General features: G+C 36.9%; 1 protein-coding gene across 6 annotated transcripts in view; it reads right to left on the bottom strand.

Moving 5' to 3' along the window:
• Positions 1 to 5,755: 5,755 nt before the first annotated feature.
• The window catches only part of MYOF (myoferlin), a 66,187-nt gene continuing 55,604 nt past the window's right edge, over positions 5,756 to 16,338 (bottom strand). For 4 of the 6 annotated variants that reach the window (XM_042862887.1, XM_042862891.1, XM_042862888.1 and 1 more), the window contains 16 exons: positions 14,856 to 14,867; positions 13,705 to 13,803; positions 12,988 to 13,113; positions 12,377 to 12,532; positions 12,174 to 12,265; positions 11,346 to 11,516; positions 10,678 to 10,826; positions 10,328 to 10,467; positions 9,715 to 9,803; positions 9,537 to 9,632; positions 8,795 to 8,936; positions 8,467 to 8,566; positions 7,838 to 8,031; positions 7,096 to 7,205; positions 6,600 to 6,747; positions 5,756 to 6,408 (listed from right to left, as the gene is read on the bottom strand). In XM_042862887.1, the coding sequence (XP_042718821.1) occupies positions 6,373 to 6,408; positions 6,600 to 6,747; positions 7,096 to 7,205; positions 7,838 to 8,031; positions 8,467 to 8,566; positions 8,795 to 8,936; positions 9,537 to 9,632; positions 9,715 to 9,803; positions 10,328 to 10,467; positions 10,678 to 10,826; positions 11,346 to 11,516; positions 12,174 to 12,265; positions 12,377 to 12,532; positions 12,988 to 13,113; positions 13,705 to 13,803; positions 14,856 to 14,867 (1,860 nt within the window). In that variant the 3' untranslated portion in view covers positions 5,756 to 6,372. Of the gene's footprint in view, positions 6,409 to 6,599; positions 6,748 to 7,095; positions 7,206 to 7,837; positions 8,032 to 8,466; positions 8,567 to 8,794; positions 8,937 to 9,536; positions 9,633 to 9,714; positions 9,804 to 10,327; positions 10,468 to 10,677; positions 10,827 to 11,345; positions 11,517 to 12,173; positions 12,266 to 12,376; positions 12,533 to 12,987; positions 13,114 to 13,704; positions 13,804 to 14,855; positions 14,886 to 16,338 lie in introns of those variants that run through there. The other 2 variants (XM_042862889.1, XM_042862893.1) reach the window with 2 other exon arrangements.

The following is a 16,338-nucleotide window of genomic DNA, read 5'->3' as shown; positions in this document are numbered from 1 at the left end:
GGGACCATCACCGTTCTGTCAGAATTTTCTAAGGCAACAAAGAGAGCCAAAAGCCAAAACAGATCCCCCATAACAAAGCCTGTGAATGAGAACACCGGGATGAATTTCTGACCAGGTGTTCCAGTTCTCTTATTGAGTAAATACTTGTCTCGGTCTTTTTTCTCTCTTAATTTTCTAACAGTAGCATTTACACTGCGCAGGATTTTGCGGGAAGGCTCGCAGGTTATGTGGTAGAGCCCGTGTTTTGGGCTAGGGGACTTGATGCGGGCAGGATTAATTGTAGGAGTTTCATTGTTTGTCTCCTGCTCTGAAAGGGAAATCCTTCGCTGTGGGGGGAAAAAAGGAAGCTGAAGGTAACTTCTGTGCCAGCTCGGAGTGTCAGAAATGGGGAGCAGGAGCTGATGGCTGGAGCTGCCGGAGGTGCCGTGTCTGGTGTCTTTGCTCGCTAGAAGTAAGGGCATAAGGCTGAAGCAAAGGCGCTAATTAACTGTTAGTTCTCAGTCGTTGTCTGAAGGAAAATATTTGTCAGCTTTGTTAATTAAAATAAAGACTTGGTGTATCCAGGAGAGCAGATGCATGTACAGAATATTTCTGCAGCATTTCTCCCCTTGAAATCAGGAAAAGTAGCATCGGGAAGTCTGGAATTGTGTTGCTGATACACTTCTCCCCAGTTAGCGATTTGTAAGGCTTTGCTCCTAACTACTTTTACATTTAAATAAGTGTCAAGCGTCTGAAGGGATTCTCTTAACTGCTTAGTTGCCATACTTGCAAGGTCTGTCTCCATGTCTAGTATACATGTGGACTGGTGGCCAAATACTTCTTAGTTGGTGTTTGTTTTTCTTTTTTTCTTTTTCCTCTTACGGTATTTATTCTTGGGGAGGTGGGGGAGAGAATATTCGGAAGGTCCTTCGTACGCGGTGGATATGATCTCATCCTTTGAGTCTGGCAACTGTCCTGAAAGTGGTTTTGGTGCACTGGGGCTTGCTAACAGAGGGCTTGACTTCAGAATATTTTGTTTGGTGTCTTAAGAGATTACCCTGTAGGATATACCCTCTGTTATTTATGTCAGCACACTGTAGCGCTATGGTTTGAAGCAAATAATAGTTTCACACTGGAGGAAAAAAAAAACAAAAAACAAAAAACAAGAATAAAAACAAAACAAGACAGGGTGTAGTAAGAAATTGGTGTTGCTTTTTTTGGTCTAAGTCTGATTTTGTTGGCTGAGGATGGGGCAGTGGACAGGAATAAATATCTAAAGCTACTAGTAGCATCATTGCCAGTGTATTGTGGGGCTGTAGCCCCAGTGGAGCAGGGACTCTATAGCTGATTCATGATCTTAAGAGAGTTTAATTTCTTCTTCATGATATTTGATCTGATAACCTGAATGGTAAGGAGGAGTATACACACAAGTCAAGAAAGCTTGGCAACTGTGCAACGAGAGTCTTTCAGCTGTGAGTATACATTGCTGTTCCCAGCTGCACAGTGCAGAGCTGAGTGCTTTCGTAGGGGTTCCTGCCATGGGCACGGGATGCAGTGAAATATGGGAGCTTGTTTATTTTGCAGTGTTTTCTTATGTAAATGCAGGGAGGTACTGTGTCTTTTCTTTGTTCCTATAGAGTTATATTCTCTGGTGTTTCAACAGTAAGCTAAAATATGAACAAAAATGTCTGTTATCATTTAGTAGGTTTTTTGCATTTTTTTTATGCTCAAGATTCTGAGGGGGAGAGTAAGTCTTCATGTGTGCATATGGGTGGTTTTAATATTCTCCCTGAAGAGAAGCATCTAATTTATATGATCTCTACTTCCCTGTGGCTTCCATTAGAAGTAATATTATTACTCTGTCACTTCTCAGGCTAGTGCTGACCTCTTCATCTTTTCTTCTACAGGAAGCCTTACTGATTGCTTTCATTGTTCACATTTGAATCTTTATTCATTTATTACAGGCCTCTTTTGAGACCTATGTCAAAATCAAACAGGAGGTTTGAACATAAGCTGATTATGATTGATAGAACATTGTGACATTGGTTTATTCACTGTGCCCCCCTGGATGATGGCTGCATTTTTTTTCTTAATTGCTGTTTCACACAGAGCTGTCCCATAGAGGACATACCTGTTCAGTGGGAGTTCAGGTGCTTGGGTGCAAATTAACAGTTCCATTACTGCCTAGCACCAGTTGCACTTAAGGTATGAATTCCCTACTCTGCTGTTCTGCATCTCTTTATTTATAGGGATGTCTGTGTCTTCTTACAGCTTGGCACCTCAGCTTTGTTGTGGCCAAAAATTCAGTGTTTCTGAAGTACTAAGAGGAAGCCTGTGCATATTCAGTTCATTTCTCTGTCTGAAAAGATTCAACTCAAATTTGCTACCTCACTGTGTGTGCCCTTACAGATGTGGTGTTGGTAGGAACTTCCTCCAGCACTGTTACTATGGTAGCAGCACTATTGCAGGAAAAGGATGGTGAAAAAAGTTTTGGTCTGTGGATCCCAAATAGTTGCTGGCAACTTGCTGCAGCCCTCAGCTGTGTCATGTACGATGCTAGAGGATCCTTGTCCGGAACTGGTGACAAGTAGCTCCCCTGAAGGAAGTCAGTGAATGCCTTGCTCCTCTGTGCTGCCACCTGTGCTTCCCTTTGAGGTGGCTGATGGTACCACTGCTGTTCAGGTCTGTTCACCTCCTGTGGTGTTCTGAATGCCCTGGTGCTTTGGTGCTTTTTGCTGCTATTTCTGGCAACTGTTAGAGCTAGGAGAGGAGCAGAACTGTCTTGGAGTCTTTCATAAGCAATTATAGTGTATTCAGAGCTTTTTGGTGGCTTTAGGAAAGAAAGCATTTTCCCTGCGGTATTCTTCATCCTGTATTTGTTACTGGAATTTATCTGTCAGCCACAGTAAATGTAACAAAAGAAACTTTTCTGAAGAGTAGCTTTGTGGTTAGAGCACTTTTGGGCTCAGCAGAGCTTTTTCGGTTGTTTGTGGTTTTTTTTTTTTTTTTTTGGTTGTGTATTTTTACAGAATTTTTCAATTTTCTTTTTTTAGAGAATTACTTTCCGATACACTGCATGACAGTTCATTCATATCTAACAGCGAGCAGTTGTGTAAAACACCTGTGTTATTTACTAGCTAAGATAATAAGTTAGATTCAGCACTGAATGCTGCATTCTTGTTATCTGGTACTGCTTTCAAGTTGCCAGTAGACACTTAGGCGTCACTTCAGCATGGAATGGAAACTTACACAACTGCAGCACTAGACTCGGTGTGAACCAGGCTGTCACTTTGAATCACTTTCTGTATGTATTTGTAGATTAGGTATGTTCCAAAGGCGTTGACAGCTGTGCTTACCAAATACACTTTGTGAAGGAATGGGCTTCGGTGAGACTGCATTCTCCCTTAACTATTAAATAATGTTATTGTTCGTATGTGAACTGTCTTTAAGGCAGGGATGAAGCATAAGCACTGGACTTTTGCAAACAAATGAGACTTGGGATGTCATCTTGTGGTTGTTTGAAGAAATGCATGAACAGCGTGTGGCTGTTGCTGAGTTTACTCCTTTATTTTACCCTGAGCTGGTTTGGGAGCAAACATTTCTTCTTGAGCTACATCATAATTTTTTTTTTCCTCATATAATCCATCGAGTTGTAAAGTAAATTACAGGAGCTCTTAATTTTCTCACAGCCAGTAGTCTGGTCCTGGGAAACTACAGAGTGCATTTACCACCATTTGAAGGGCATCTGATAGGAAATTGTACACTTCTTGGAAGGCTGAGTGCATCATTGCAGCTGCTGCTTTTGGAATATATGTGACTTCAGTGCTGCAGTTTTGGTGTATTGATAGCAAGTGATGATATACCGATTTTATTTAGCCTTTTTTTGTTAAGTGCTCTCTGTCCAGCTTTAGCCTTTCCTAGGCTTTCAGCTAGCTTGTATTTCATGCCTTAAGGACACTCAGGTGTAGCGAAGGTAGCCTCATCAAATAGAATTCATTTTTCCAAAACAGAGAAGTTATTTTGGACCCAGGTAATCATTTCTTTGGAACAAAGAGTCTATGTGTGTACTATGTGTGGACTTGTTACAGGAGTGTCCCTGAACTGAACATGTCACTACAGTATTTTGGATGTGTAATTGCTGAAGTGAAAGACCAAGTTTATTTCTATTTTTCTGATCTGATCTTTACTTCCTGGTTGAAGGCTGGATTTATTTTTTTGATTGGGTGGATGTACTTCCCAAGCTGCATTAACAGCTTGCAAACTTGAAGGGTGCAGCTTGTGGAAAAAGTGACACAGACCTGCTCCAGGCCTTGAAGGAAATTTTCATTAGGAAAGTGTGCAACCTCATGTGCCAAAACACAGATCAACTATAGGAATATGCTTAGTTGCAGTACAGAAGACAATTACTCTATAAACAGGATTTTTATGTAAAGTCATATCTGTGTGTATTTAACAAGCTACTATTTGAAGCAAAGCAAACTTACAGAAATTCCTCCTCCCTTGAGGAATTTCTAGGGTTAATTCATTTCCCATTTCCTATCACAAGGACTGGTGTGTTTGTTTTTTTTTTTTTTTTCTTCTGTGGATGTAAAGGGTGTTACCTTCAGTTGCTGTCAAGTAGAGCAATACAGAGCCATCTTGGCTGGCATGGCAAGAAACAGCATAATGTTGTTACCCAGACAGAGCTAAATCTTTGCTACAGTCTTTTTAAGCTGCTGTATTTTGGAGTCAAGCCTAATAGTTCTGTCAAGGATTACAGATGTGACTAGCATTGTATGTAAATGATAATGCTCACATTTACTTGCTTGTAAACACATGCTTTCTTTGTTTCTGAAGTCAGCTGGGAACTAGGATGGATTTTCCAGCTTTTTAGTTACTTAAAACTGTAACACTTGCATAATTATAGCAAAGCCATCAAGCCTAGGTTTGTTTGCACAAAGGCAGCTGGAAGAGAGTACCAAACTAGGTGCTAAGGGAGGAATCTTGCGTGGATCTCTGCTCCATTTTATTATTGTGTTCTGAGGAATGCTGTTCCTAAATACCTCCTTAAAGCTAAATGCTTGTCTTGTGATAGCCATTACAAGCAACAGGTTTTTCTGAACTATGATGAGAAGCAAGCTGCTGTTTTTTTTTTTTTTTTTTTCTCTGTCATACCTATGGCATTGACTGAGATAGGCTTTATTGGTATATGAGCAAACACTAGTGATGCTACCGTCAATTATTTCTGGAGTGTATTTCATTATTACTGTAGGGACAGTCCATCTGGGTAGAGATTAGTTCTAGCTCTGAGCTCTCGTTCACAGATCAAGATGCTTGAGCATTTTTTCACCAAAAAATAAGGATGTATCTTTTTGACAGGATGACTGTTGCTTGTGCCTCCACTTTAACCAACAGGGCATCACAGTTACGTAAAGGCATCCTTTACTCTAACTTGTTCAACAGAATTAAGGCAGTAACATTTATTTTGCCTGACATGTGCACAGTTTTCACAGTACTGCTTAAAAAAAGAAATCTGTGTACTGCTAAATACAGACTTTAATTCTTGCAATTTTGACTGCCATCTTTCTTTAAGGCACGAGGAGTCTCAATGCAGTTACGTATGTCACTATCACACAAAGTACAGATCCTACTGCAGACTTCCTATGTTTAAAGAACTGGAAAATGTTCATAGAGAGGCTACTGCTTTGACCATCCATATAATGAAGGTGAATCTCAGACTACAAACCTGATTTTAGTGCAACTGAAGTTTTGCAATGGATGAATCTGAAAACTTGCATTTTACTTGTGGATAAGTTTATTTAACCATTTTTAAGTTGCAATAAGTAAATAGTATATTAATATAGTTGTTTCTACATATATGCAGTTCTGATACGTACTAGTTACTGCAATGTAGATTTGATAACGTTGTACCCTAAGCAGAATGATGCTGAATCATTTTATGAAATCTGACCTATCTTTAATACACTGTAACATTTCCTTGGTACATGTAATAATAGTGGTGTAGTTTTTCATTAATTTAAAATGCAAGGTGCACCAATGGAGAGGAATTATCAGAAGATGTATCTGTTGAAAAACAGAAATAGCAAGAACTGGCAGTTTCCTGAGTGATTTTCATGAAAAATCTAGTTGGTATAGAAGCAAGGAAAGTCAGAACCTTACTGGGGTAGATATTACTGTATTCAAGAAATATACACATGGGTCTTTTGTTTGCTTTCTAAAATACCAGTCATGACCCCTTGAGTCTTGGATAACCTTGGTTAAATTCTTGTAATCTATTTTCCAGTTCAAAATACTAGCCAACAAAATACATGGAAAACCTTGCTCAATTTGGTCCGCAGTCTGAGGCAAAACCTCAGTACTATTTAAAAAGATGAGGTGGAAAAAAACTCTTCTTCAAATTGGTTTCACCATCTTCATTGACAAGTAGTTCTGTGGAAGTGAGAGAGGAAGAAACGAGGTGAAATGATGTATATGAAATACTCAGTGTATTTTTCAAAGAGATGTTAGGATTCTAGCTGCGTCAGAATGCATTCAGGATGTGCTAATTTCAGTTAAAGAAAATAAAATATTTCAGAGTAAAGTAGAATGTAGGGAGTAAAGTAACACTTAAACATTCTTACCGGCAATGAATAGAGGAGTACTGCTACAAACAAGAGTATAATCAACAGGATGATAAGGCCTATGAAGAGCCATTTAAACCTGCGCCACACAATAAATTTCATTGTCTTGCAGGGGTTTGTAAACCAAAGGAAGGAAGTATCAGGTCGGCTATATTTTGAAAAAACAAACAAATATTAATCATAGTTTAAATACAGACAATACTTAAGTGTGATAGTACAAATTATTTAAAATGCTCTGATCTAAAGCTCTGAGTTTAGAGCTGAAGGAGTTTTTTTTTAAAATCAGTGTCACTCAAATATTGTGCCATTACACTGAAACAATCTTGCATTTTATCCTTATGCTTGTGGAAGGAAGCACAGATGGCTTTTAGAAGCAGTTCTTTAAAGGACAGATACAGCTAATCTATAATAGCTCACTGTAAATGAAGATTTTTGTCAGGAACATCATAGTAGCTAGAAATACGTTCCTCAAGCTAGTAAGAGAAAGATATCTTACTTTGGCAGATCTAGTTTGGGGTTCATGTTGGGTTCATCTCTTCCTTTACCAGCTGGCCTCTCCTCAGCTTCTTTTTCATTGACAACTTCCAGTGTCATTTCAACTTTACCCTTCAGAAAACATATGACATAGTATCTTATTGAAAGAGCAAGAAGAATACTTGTTTGGTACCTAAACACAGTAGTCATGGACAAGCTCATTTTGTGTGTGTCTGGGGGTTGGTGTTCCATTTCCATCTGAAAGTTCTGTACTGCAATGGTGTCTGAGAATGATAAATAGGAAAAAAGATCAACAAAAACAGCACATGTTTTTGCTGATTTATTAGTAGTTGCATATTAAGCTCCATATTGCTTTTTCCAATTTACTAAAACAAAAACAATTCTGCTTTTCTCAATGACTGCATCTTTGCCTAATGACTAAGCATCTTGTTTTTTTTATTGCTGTTGCTGACAAATGTTTTCGACTTTTTTCCCTTCGTTTATTGAGTTGTATCAAGTTTTAAAAGCAAAAGCACTGGAAGAAAATAGAGCATATATTGAAAACGCTTAACACTCTAGCAAATGATAAATATGTATTTTGTTTAATTCTTCACACATTCTGAGTCCAAGGTCTAATCATATGCTTGAATATCTTTAATTATGAGAGTTCAAACATAGCAGCGGTTAATTAGAATTTTTTCCCAGGTAGATCCTTTGCAATTAAAAGATTGCAATTTTGAAGAGAAGGAAAGTAATAACCATACCGCTAAAATGCGAGAGCCATCCTTTTCAACACAACATGGCCACCACCCCTTCATGGATTTCTGCTCAAAGAGAGAGGCAGTCATGGAAGCCTTCTGAGAACTGTCTGCTTTGTATTCTGGAATCATGTCTATATTGCACTTCTCTGGAACTTTTGCTGGAATTATTGTTCTATGTAAATCAAGTTCCACAAAACCTAGCAGACAAACAGACACTGCATAATGTAACCAACAAAAAGCAAAGTGGTTCAATATAAACCTTTCCCGTATCCAAACATGTTCCAGGAAAAAAAAAAAAAAAAAATCAAATACATGTTACATTCTTCTTTGTTTAAGCATGTTGTGAGGGGCAAGTTTGATGCAGTAGGCTGTGTTTACACTTATCTTTTTGATGTTGACTGCATTAGTATTGATAAAATGTAGTTAGCGAGCTGCAGTACCAACCCTCATTTTTTTTAAATGAAAGATAACTTGATCTTTAATATTTTTTCCCTAGGTACCTAAAAAGAATATAACAAAGTATAGAAATATAATGCTCAAGTAATTTGTGATAGTTAAATGTATTATTTAGCCAACAATACTTTCAACATACAGCCCTTATATAATAATTTAAAATTGTTTTGCTTTCTTACCAAGATAGTCATCCAGGGAGAATTTGTCATTATCCCATATCTGGATGATCAGTTTGGGTGGGATTCTGAATTCTGTCTTGTCAAGGCTCCAAAAATGTTCCTAAATATTTAAGAAAAAAAGGGGGGGAAAAAAACAAGAGAAAAAGAGAAGCCTGCCACTTGTGGCCAACATTGTTCCTGGCTAAAAGGAATCTAATGTTTAAATTTAATATTTGTATTGAGAAAACTATGACAAATTGAGCCAAGCTGCCTCTGTGTATACAGTGAACAAAATTATCAGAGCTAGTTAAAATCTGTTTTAACTATAGAAATTTTCAAAAATACCTACCTTTTTGGAAACTATGCAGAGTTGCTCTGCTGGGAGATAGTCAAAAGGAAAAACAAATCTCCAGTTGAAGTTTCCTTCTCCATCCAGTGATCGGTAGTGAACATCTGTTTTCTGCTTATTTTCCTCATTACCAGGCATCCATCTGTAAGTACAGATGGACATCTTTGGTGGCTGCAGTGGAACCACACAGTAGCTTGTACTACAGCCATGTTACCGAGTAGCTGCAAACAAGCCAGACAAGATGCTCACAGAGGCATGGAGGCTTTCACACTCTTCCAGTTCAGTGCTGCAAACATGAACACTCAAAACAAGCTTTTGATCTGCCAAGACTATTGCTCTCTCTGTGGTGAATTGGTTTGTTACTATTTTTTTTTTTTTTTTTTTTTTTTTAGGAGTTGTTAGATAAATATTCTATAGTCTTTTGGTTTCTGTTGAATTTTTTTACATTAAGACTAGGAAATTTACAAGATTTCAGGATACGTAGCACCAAAGCTAACTCCCTACTTATCTGTTACTTCTCATCTCTAGGTTTTATTTTTTTAAGGCTGCACTTCTGGGATTTTTTTTATAAAACAGTAACTGATCATGCTGTATCTTACAGTACTTCTGAGCTGGGTACTATTTCAGAGGGTACAGGGTACACTGATTTGGCTGAACCAGATCATTTTTGAAATTCATTCTCTGGGCCAGGATATCCTGAACATCATTCATCTGCAAGTGTTACAGAATAGGATGCTCCTACCCCTTCACATAAATGTCGCTCATTTCTTCCCCTGTGATGCTTTTTTCATCCAGAAGGACATCTTTGGTGTTCCAGACAATCACTCGTAAGACATACCTAAGAGAAAAGATGTTCAGAGAAAAATAATTGAGTTAGCTTTGTCAGGGCTGACAGATGGTGTGCAAATACAAATACTTACTTTTTAGCTTTTCGGGGAGTGATGTTGAATGGAGGGCCTGGAGGTCCTAAGCTTTTGGGGAAAACATCAACCCACATCTGAAGCTTTCCCTGCAGTGGTAGAGAAGATGAATGAGGGAGTGCCATGTACACGTTCATGTTGGTCATGATAATTCCCTGGAAATGCCTACTGACTTGCTTAGCAGCATCTTCTAGCCACAGAGCAGACTTGATGTTAAGATTGTCAGAACTTCTCAGGTTCCAGCTAGGGGTAAGCACAATCCCTCATGTTATACTTCCTCAAATAAACAATGCCAAAAATTCAGAAGGTGGTAGGGACATGAATTCCTAGGGAATTCAGTGCAGCTGGGTGCCTAAGTAGTTCTCATTCTGTAGTTACAATTTTTTGTTCTCCTATATTTTATTAAGTGCAGCATCATTTGTGTCTGATTATTTGTGGCTGGTGGCCTTCGTGCTGTAGAGGAACTGCCCTCTACACTAGACTTAAGCGAGGCAACCACTGCAGATTTCGTACTCTATTTGAGGCTCATCTATTTAACTTCAACTTCTCTGATTGCTATGGGAATGCAATATTTCTGCATTCAAGAAACTGAAATAAAACCATTTCACAGTACCTGAGGGATGTTGGGCTGGAAGGTGCTATACAAGGTCCTTGTCTCCACATGCTCAGGTACCAAACCCTGAGTTCTGAGAATATGAAGGGCAAGCCGCTCTTCACCTGGACCTAGGTGCTGATGTAGTACTTTATTGGCTTCTGAAATAGAAAAAGGAAATAGAGCAAGGGCTTATGATCCAGAATTTGCATTTGAAACTTAAAAAAAAATAAAATAGAATTTAGCACAAATCTGTGCACACTAGAGTCAGATTTTTTTCCCCCCCTCATCTTCCCTAAATAGTGGAGAAGTTTTATATCTGTACCAATGTGAATTTAAGAGAGAAATATAGAGTAGATGAACAAGCTCACCAACTTCCTCCAAAGTATAATCTCGTCCCCCGTAGGTAATCCTTCTACCATTTTCAGAGAAGACAGGAGGAGCGTAGCCTTTAAACCTGGCTATGTTTTGCAATAACTGGGTTGGTTTCAGCTGATCACGCCAGGTATTCACACCTGAACTTTTAGGAAAGCAACAAAATGTGTCCTAAAATTAATCACTATTCCAGGTATTTGCAGATTGTGTATAATGTATTTACTAGCTTTAAACCAATCCAGAAAGGGCAGAATTGCAGCTGCCTGGACCAGCTGATTGATCTTCATAATGACACAATTACCTTTTGAGAGAGAGTGCATTTTTCTTTGCATATCAAAACAACGCTTTAACAATGCTTTCATGTTAATTCCCATGAATAAGTCAGAAAATTGTGTTGTGTGTTCTCTGCATAGAAAACATACATTTTACTACAGGAAAGGAATACTGAACTTTGACTTTTCTTTTTTCATTTAAGGCTCTTCTGAAGATTTTGCAGCTTTACTTTAAAGATGATACAGTGAGCTTAACACAACCAAGCAACAGAAGCCACATTCTTGTTTTTCTTCATTTTAATTATATATTTTAAAGTGCCAGTTTGTTTTATTTGTTACAGAGTGAGGACTAGATCTACCAGATACAATTTTGAATGGACAGCATGACTTACGTGCAGTACTGCTGTGGGATGCCACAGTGAGATCCGTAACGGGACAGAAATCTGTTCTCAAGATCAATTATGGTTTCACCTACTTTTTCATCACGAGTCAACGTGTCATAGTCATAGACTGAAATTTTCAGGTCTTTTTCTTGAGGTAAGAAGCAGCTGAGTTCATACATTCTAAATATAAAAATGTCCAGTTATCACTATTTCTCAAAAAGTTTATTTTTGAGGAATGACCTTTATAAGATGTTAAACAGATGCTTTTGGTGTTGATAATTCTAGCAGCAGTTACTACTGATACACTCCTTGGTATTTGTACTCATTAATAATTATGTTTTATAGTCTTACAGATATTGCAACATTCCTTTTTGCACAATGTGATACTGATAGTATGGCTTTATTAGCCACGGTATAAAAAATGCTTGTTTAATCCATAGCTTTTGTATGATTAGAACTTAATCTATGTTTTTAAAATCACAATACAAACACAGCTGGAGCTTCTATAAATGTTTTAAATGTTTTCAAATTTCCCAAATGTAAAAATTTTCCTTCTTTTTTGTATTTCTTTATTCTGGCATTAGGGCAATTTTAAGATGCATGTTGTGTTTGTGCTGTTTACGTGTGTAATTCAGAACATTTATAGACTAGCCAAACACCTTTGCTGCCCATTGATTTCAAAGTGAAATGCCTTTTGGAGCTTAATTTGTAATTGTCCATCTATAACTGTGAATACTACACTGGATCTCCATAATAACAGTTAATTGTACGACATTATCAGAAAGCATGAAAACATTCTAAAATACAGAAGATTAAAAATACAAAGAAGTTTGTTACCTGCCAAAAATGGGGTTGAGAGTATTAGGCACATAATTATCTCTGTCTTCAATTACTTTTTTGCTTAGGGTTATTTTTATATAAGGATCACACTATTCAAAATAAGAAGAAATACTGTTAAGAAATTATTATAAGCTTAATTGTATTTAATCTCTAGTACAGCAGGGTTACATCACAGACATTCCAAAGCCAACAAGTCTTACCAGCCCATTATTATCCTGGGGTTGAAGCTGCAAAGCTCTAACAATATAAATTCGCACAATACACTCCTGAGGCCCACTGTCTGGTAGCTCACAGAACTGGCGGGGAGGAGCTGGAGTAGTGGGATCATCAGGTAATGCATAGATTTTAAAGGATCCCTAAAAAGTAACACAGAGAATCAGTCAAGATAAATGTCAGAAAAGTCAGTCCTATTTATCCTATGCATATAGACAATTTTACATAGAAACAGGAAAATCACAGTTTAATTCAACTTAAAAGTTATAACTCAGAAGTCATTTGACTTGAGTAAGACCATAAAGGTAAAATTACATCCTGGGAAGGTTCTGTTCCACAGGGAAGAATGCATTAATATTAATTAGTTCTTTTGAATTAACAATTATCACATACAGTGTAAGCCATGTGCAGCTGTTCCTTCTGTGAAAAATAAAAAGGATCATACCTAAGCAGTTAAGAGCATCTGTTGCCCCTACTAACACACGCCTCTGTATTTAACTGCTGAAATGCTTGCATTTAGATTTACTAAAATGATAAAAACTTAAATGCTGGATGCAGTCTCTTGTACTCTGTTTTTTGCCCATTACCTGACATTTACCTTAAATTCCCCAACAACTGATGGATCATCACTGTCCTCAGCTTTGCCTCTGTATAGCTTAAACGTATCACAGAAATCTGTTAGATTATTAAATTCTGGTACCTTTTCCAATTCACAGTCATACACCTTTAAAGAAAGAAGAAAGGGTAAAAGCACAGTTCAGAAATTGTATGTATCAGCCACAACAGTTGGCACTGTTGGGAAAGCATATTGTACATTGGTTAGAATATCTTATGGAACTAAAGAATTCAGAGCTATTTTTATTTTTACATCTAAGTGGAAGCAATGGAATATTTGAATTGCTATCAGGCTTCATTTAAGCCTCATTAAAAACAATAAATAGCATCTCACCACCTAATCTTTACCTTCTTCATTGAGTGCATTTAGAAAAGTGTGGAAGTGGTAAGGTTTCAAATTCTAATGAAGGAATGCTAACTGATACTGCCCCCTGTCTGTTCATACTTTCTCAGTCTGGATGTTTAGGAATAAAATTCCGTTTCGATGTTAGACTAAACTCTTAATACGTCTCTCAATAAGGGGAGTCATACAGTAAAGAAGCAGATTTCTTAAACTTTTACCACAAGAATTAATAACAGACCTTTACATGAAATCATTACAGCTAAATTTTGAGGTTTTAAAAAACAAAGGGTACAGCTTTGACCAGGTTTGGGGCTTTTAAAGTTGGCAAATATTCACTTCTTTTTTCTAGAGCAATACCTTTAATGTATCATATCCTTTTGTAATATACTGTCCACATTTCTCATGTTCTCCTATTGAAGCATAAAATTTGCTCCACCAATCAACAATTTCTTCCTCCTTTAAAAAAAAAAAAAAGACAAGACTTTTTACAGGGAGGTAGAGCCTCTCATTCCATGCTGTGCAGCCAAAACAACAGTTAACCATATCAGAATGTATTCTCCAAAACTTGTTAGCAGTTAAAAAATATCAAAGGTTTATATGAAAGACAGAATTTAGAATATAATTAAGGCTGAAATAGGTGGAATTTCTCTTACCCAGGGTTAGGCGTCTATAATGCAACTACATTTAGTAGTCAGAGAGCCATGTCCAAGAAAACAATTATTAATTAGCTGTGTCTAGATAACCATTTTAAAGGTTTGATTTCTGGAGGCATACTTATTTCTCTCCTCCATCTTCCAGTAGTGCAGCACAGCCGTCTATAGCTTCCTATGTCCTAGACTGCTTAAGTCAGAGGAAGTGAATGTACGCTTAGATGGAGCATTCAGTTACTTAGTGTTTTTCCTTAAGTCTATCATACCTGGGGTCCATTGCAGGAATTGCATTCCTCTAAAAACTATAGCAAACCTGTTATGTAATTGTTTAAGGTATTTATCCTGATGGGAAAGTGTGCTAATTTGCTTTTGGCATTCCCTTTTCTTTTCAAATTGTTGCTGTATAATTACATCAATTATAATTACAGATCTGCAAATCTAAACATACATCACTCCATTAAACGCGGTGGAAATCATCTGTACCACCGTGTCAGAATCCTGTAGGTTTCAAATGCAGTTGAAGAAAAAAATGAGCAATGAACTCTTAAACACAATACTTCAGCAACTCTCATGCAACTGCTACATGCTAACAGTTTGTACGTTCAAGTAACTGTAGTTTTGATTTATTTTTTTTTTAGTTATTTAACACTGATAACAGATTTTCCCCTGCCCTCTCCCCCGCCCCCGCCCAGCAGAGTACTATTTTCCATATTTTTCCCCACCTATTAATATAACATAACTACTCTCTTCTGAAAACATACTCTAATCAGAAGTAGCACTTTTCCACTGTATATTTTCAATTGGGGGTTTCATTTGTGAGAAAGCAATGTATAGATTTTGAAGAATAGTATACGTTACCTTTTCTGTAAGCTGCTCAGGAGGATCAATCCATTAAAAAAAAAAAATAGAAACAATTATGAGGATATGCTTTGTAGAATTTAATAGACTTAAGTAAGCTTTTAGAGCTTTGCTTTCTTGTATTTTGTTTTTGTATAGTTTTGCATGTAAAGTAACCAATACCTTAAAACTTGTAGAGAATATTCAGACTGCATGCATATAACTTTTTTGCTGCTGTCAGTATGACCTTGATGTTAAACTTAATTGAAAATATATATAAATGAAAAACAAACTATCAAAAAAAATCCCAAGCTGTATGTTTATAGGGCTGTGAGGCACTACAGTCCTGTGCTCCCTGTCCTTCTTCACATAAAAAAGCAAAACCTTTCACTGCAGCATTCAATTCTGGCTTCTATTTATTCATTTCCACAGTACTTGGAGCATTCCCTGCTTTTCCACTTGCACTTGCAGAGTACACCGGATCTGATTTAAACATATTTCATCTGAAGTAAGAGCACTTGCGCAAGTGAATTTATTCAAGAGATTCTTTCCCAAACAAGTTTTGCATATATAGAATTGAAGTGTTTTGGTTTTTTTTTTTTTTTTTTTTTTTGCATATTTTAGATATCAACTTCTTTACAAAACAATTTGCTAAAAATCAGTAGCGTTTTCCCTTTCTACTACCATTTTTTCGTTTGTTTACAGGCTACAGAATTTCAGAAACTGGAAAAAAACGTGAATTATAAAATGCACTAACAATCAGGATGTGTGCCTACAGATTTATCTGTGCAATAACAATCTGCACAATCCAAAACGCTTCACCTGTTGAATAAGAGATACTGCAAACAAGATCAGATGTTCCATTAAGAGCAAGCATCATGCATTCCATTTGGAAGCCAGGATTATCTAGCGCAATTTGTTCATGTCCATGTTGTGTTTATTGTGGCTTAATTTAAAGGCATAATCCATACATTTTGGTGAAAAGCAAAGCATTTTATGAGTACAAGCCAAATGCATCAATAGGTCAGGACGCCATTCTGATATATTCTTTTAACTCTATTTATATTCTGAACATAATTATCTTTCAGGGATTTTCAGGCCTGCTATGTTTTAGTAGTCTTGTCTAACTGTAAAACAAAGTGCCCCATAAATCTGCAAAATATTGTCTATTTCTGCTTTAAAGGTAACTCAAGTTATTTATTCTTAGAAACTATATTACTAATTCACAAAATTTATAGGCAACACTGAATTAATTGCCATATTTAAAATTGACTTTGTTTAAACACTGGTTTACAACATGAAGGGTAGCTTACAACTGTGTAACAATTGCCGAAACTCCAAATTTGGAGACTATTCACAAAATATAATTGCAGCATAATACTGATTTATATATATATATTTTTATATACCTTCAGGTGTCCCTTCAAGTAATGTACTTCTTTGCATTGAGAAGAAATGGTTATGGAAAAAGTAAATCCAAATCTTCGGGCTTTCTTTCAAAATT

The sequence above is a fragment of the Lagopus leucura genome, unplaced genomic scaffold, assembly GCF_019238085.1.
Source record: "Lagopus leucura isolate 7727_CA_CO unplaced genomic scaffold, USGS_WTPT01 Super-Scaffold_739, whole genome shotgun sequence".
In the NCBI taxonomy this organism is placed as follows: Eukaryota; Metazoa; Chordata; class Aves; order Galliformes; family Phasianidae; genus Lagopus; species Lagopus leucura.
The sequence above is the reverse complement of the archived record's forward strand: the minus strand, read 5'-3'. Positions and strand labels throughout refer to the sequence as shown.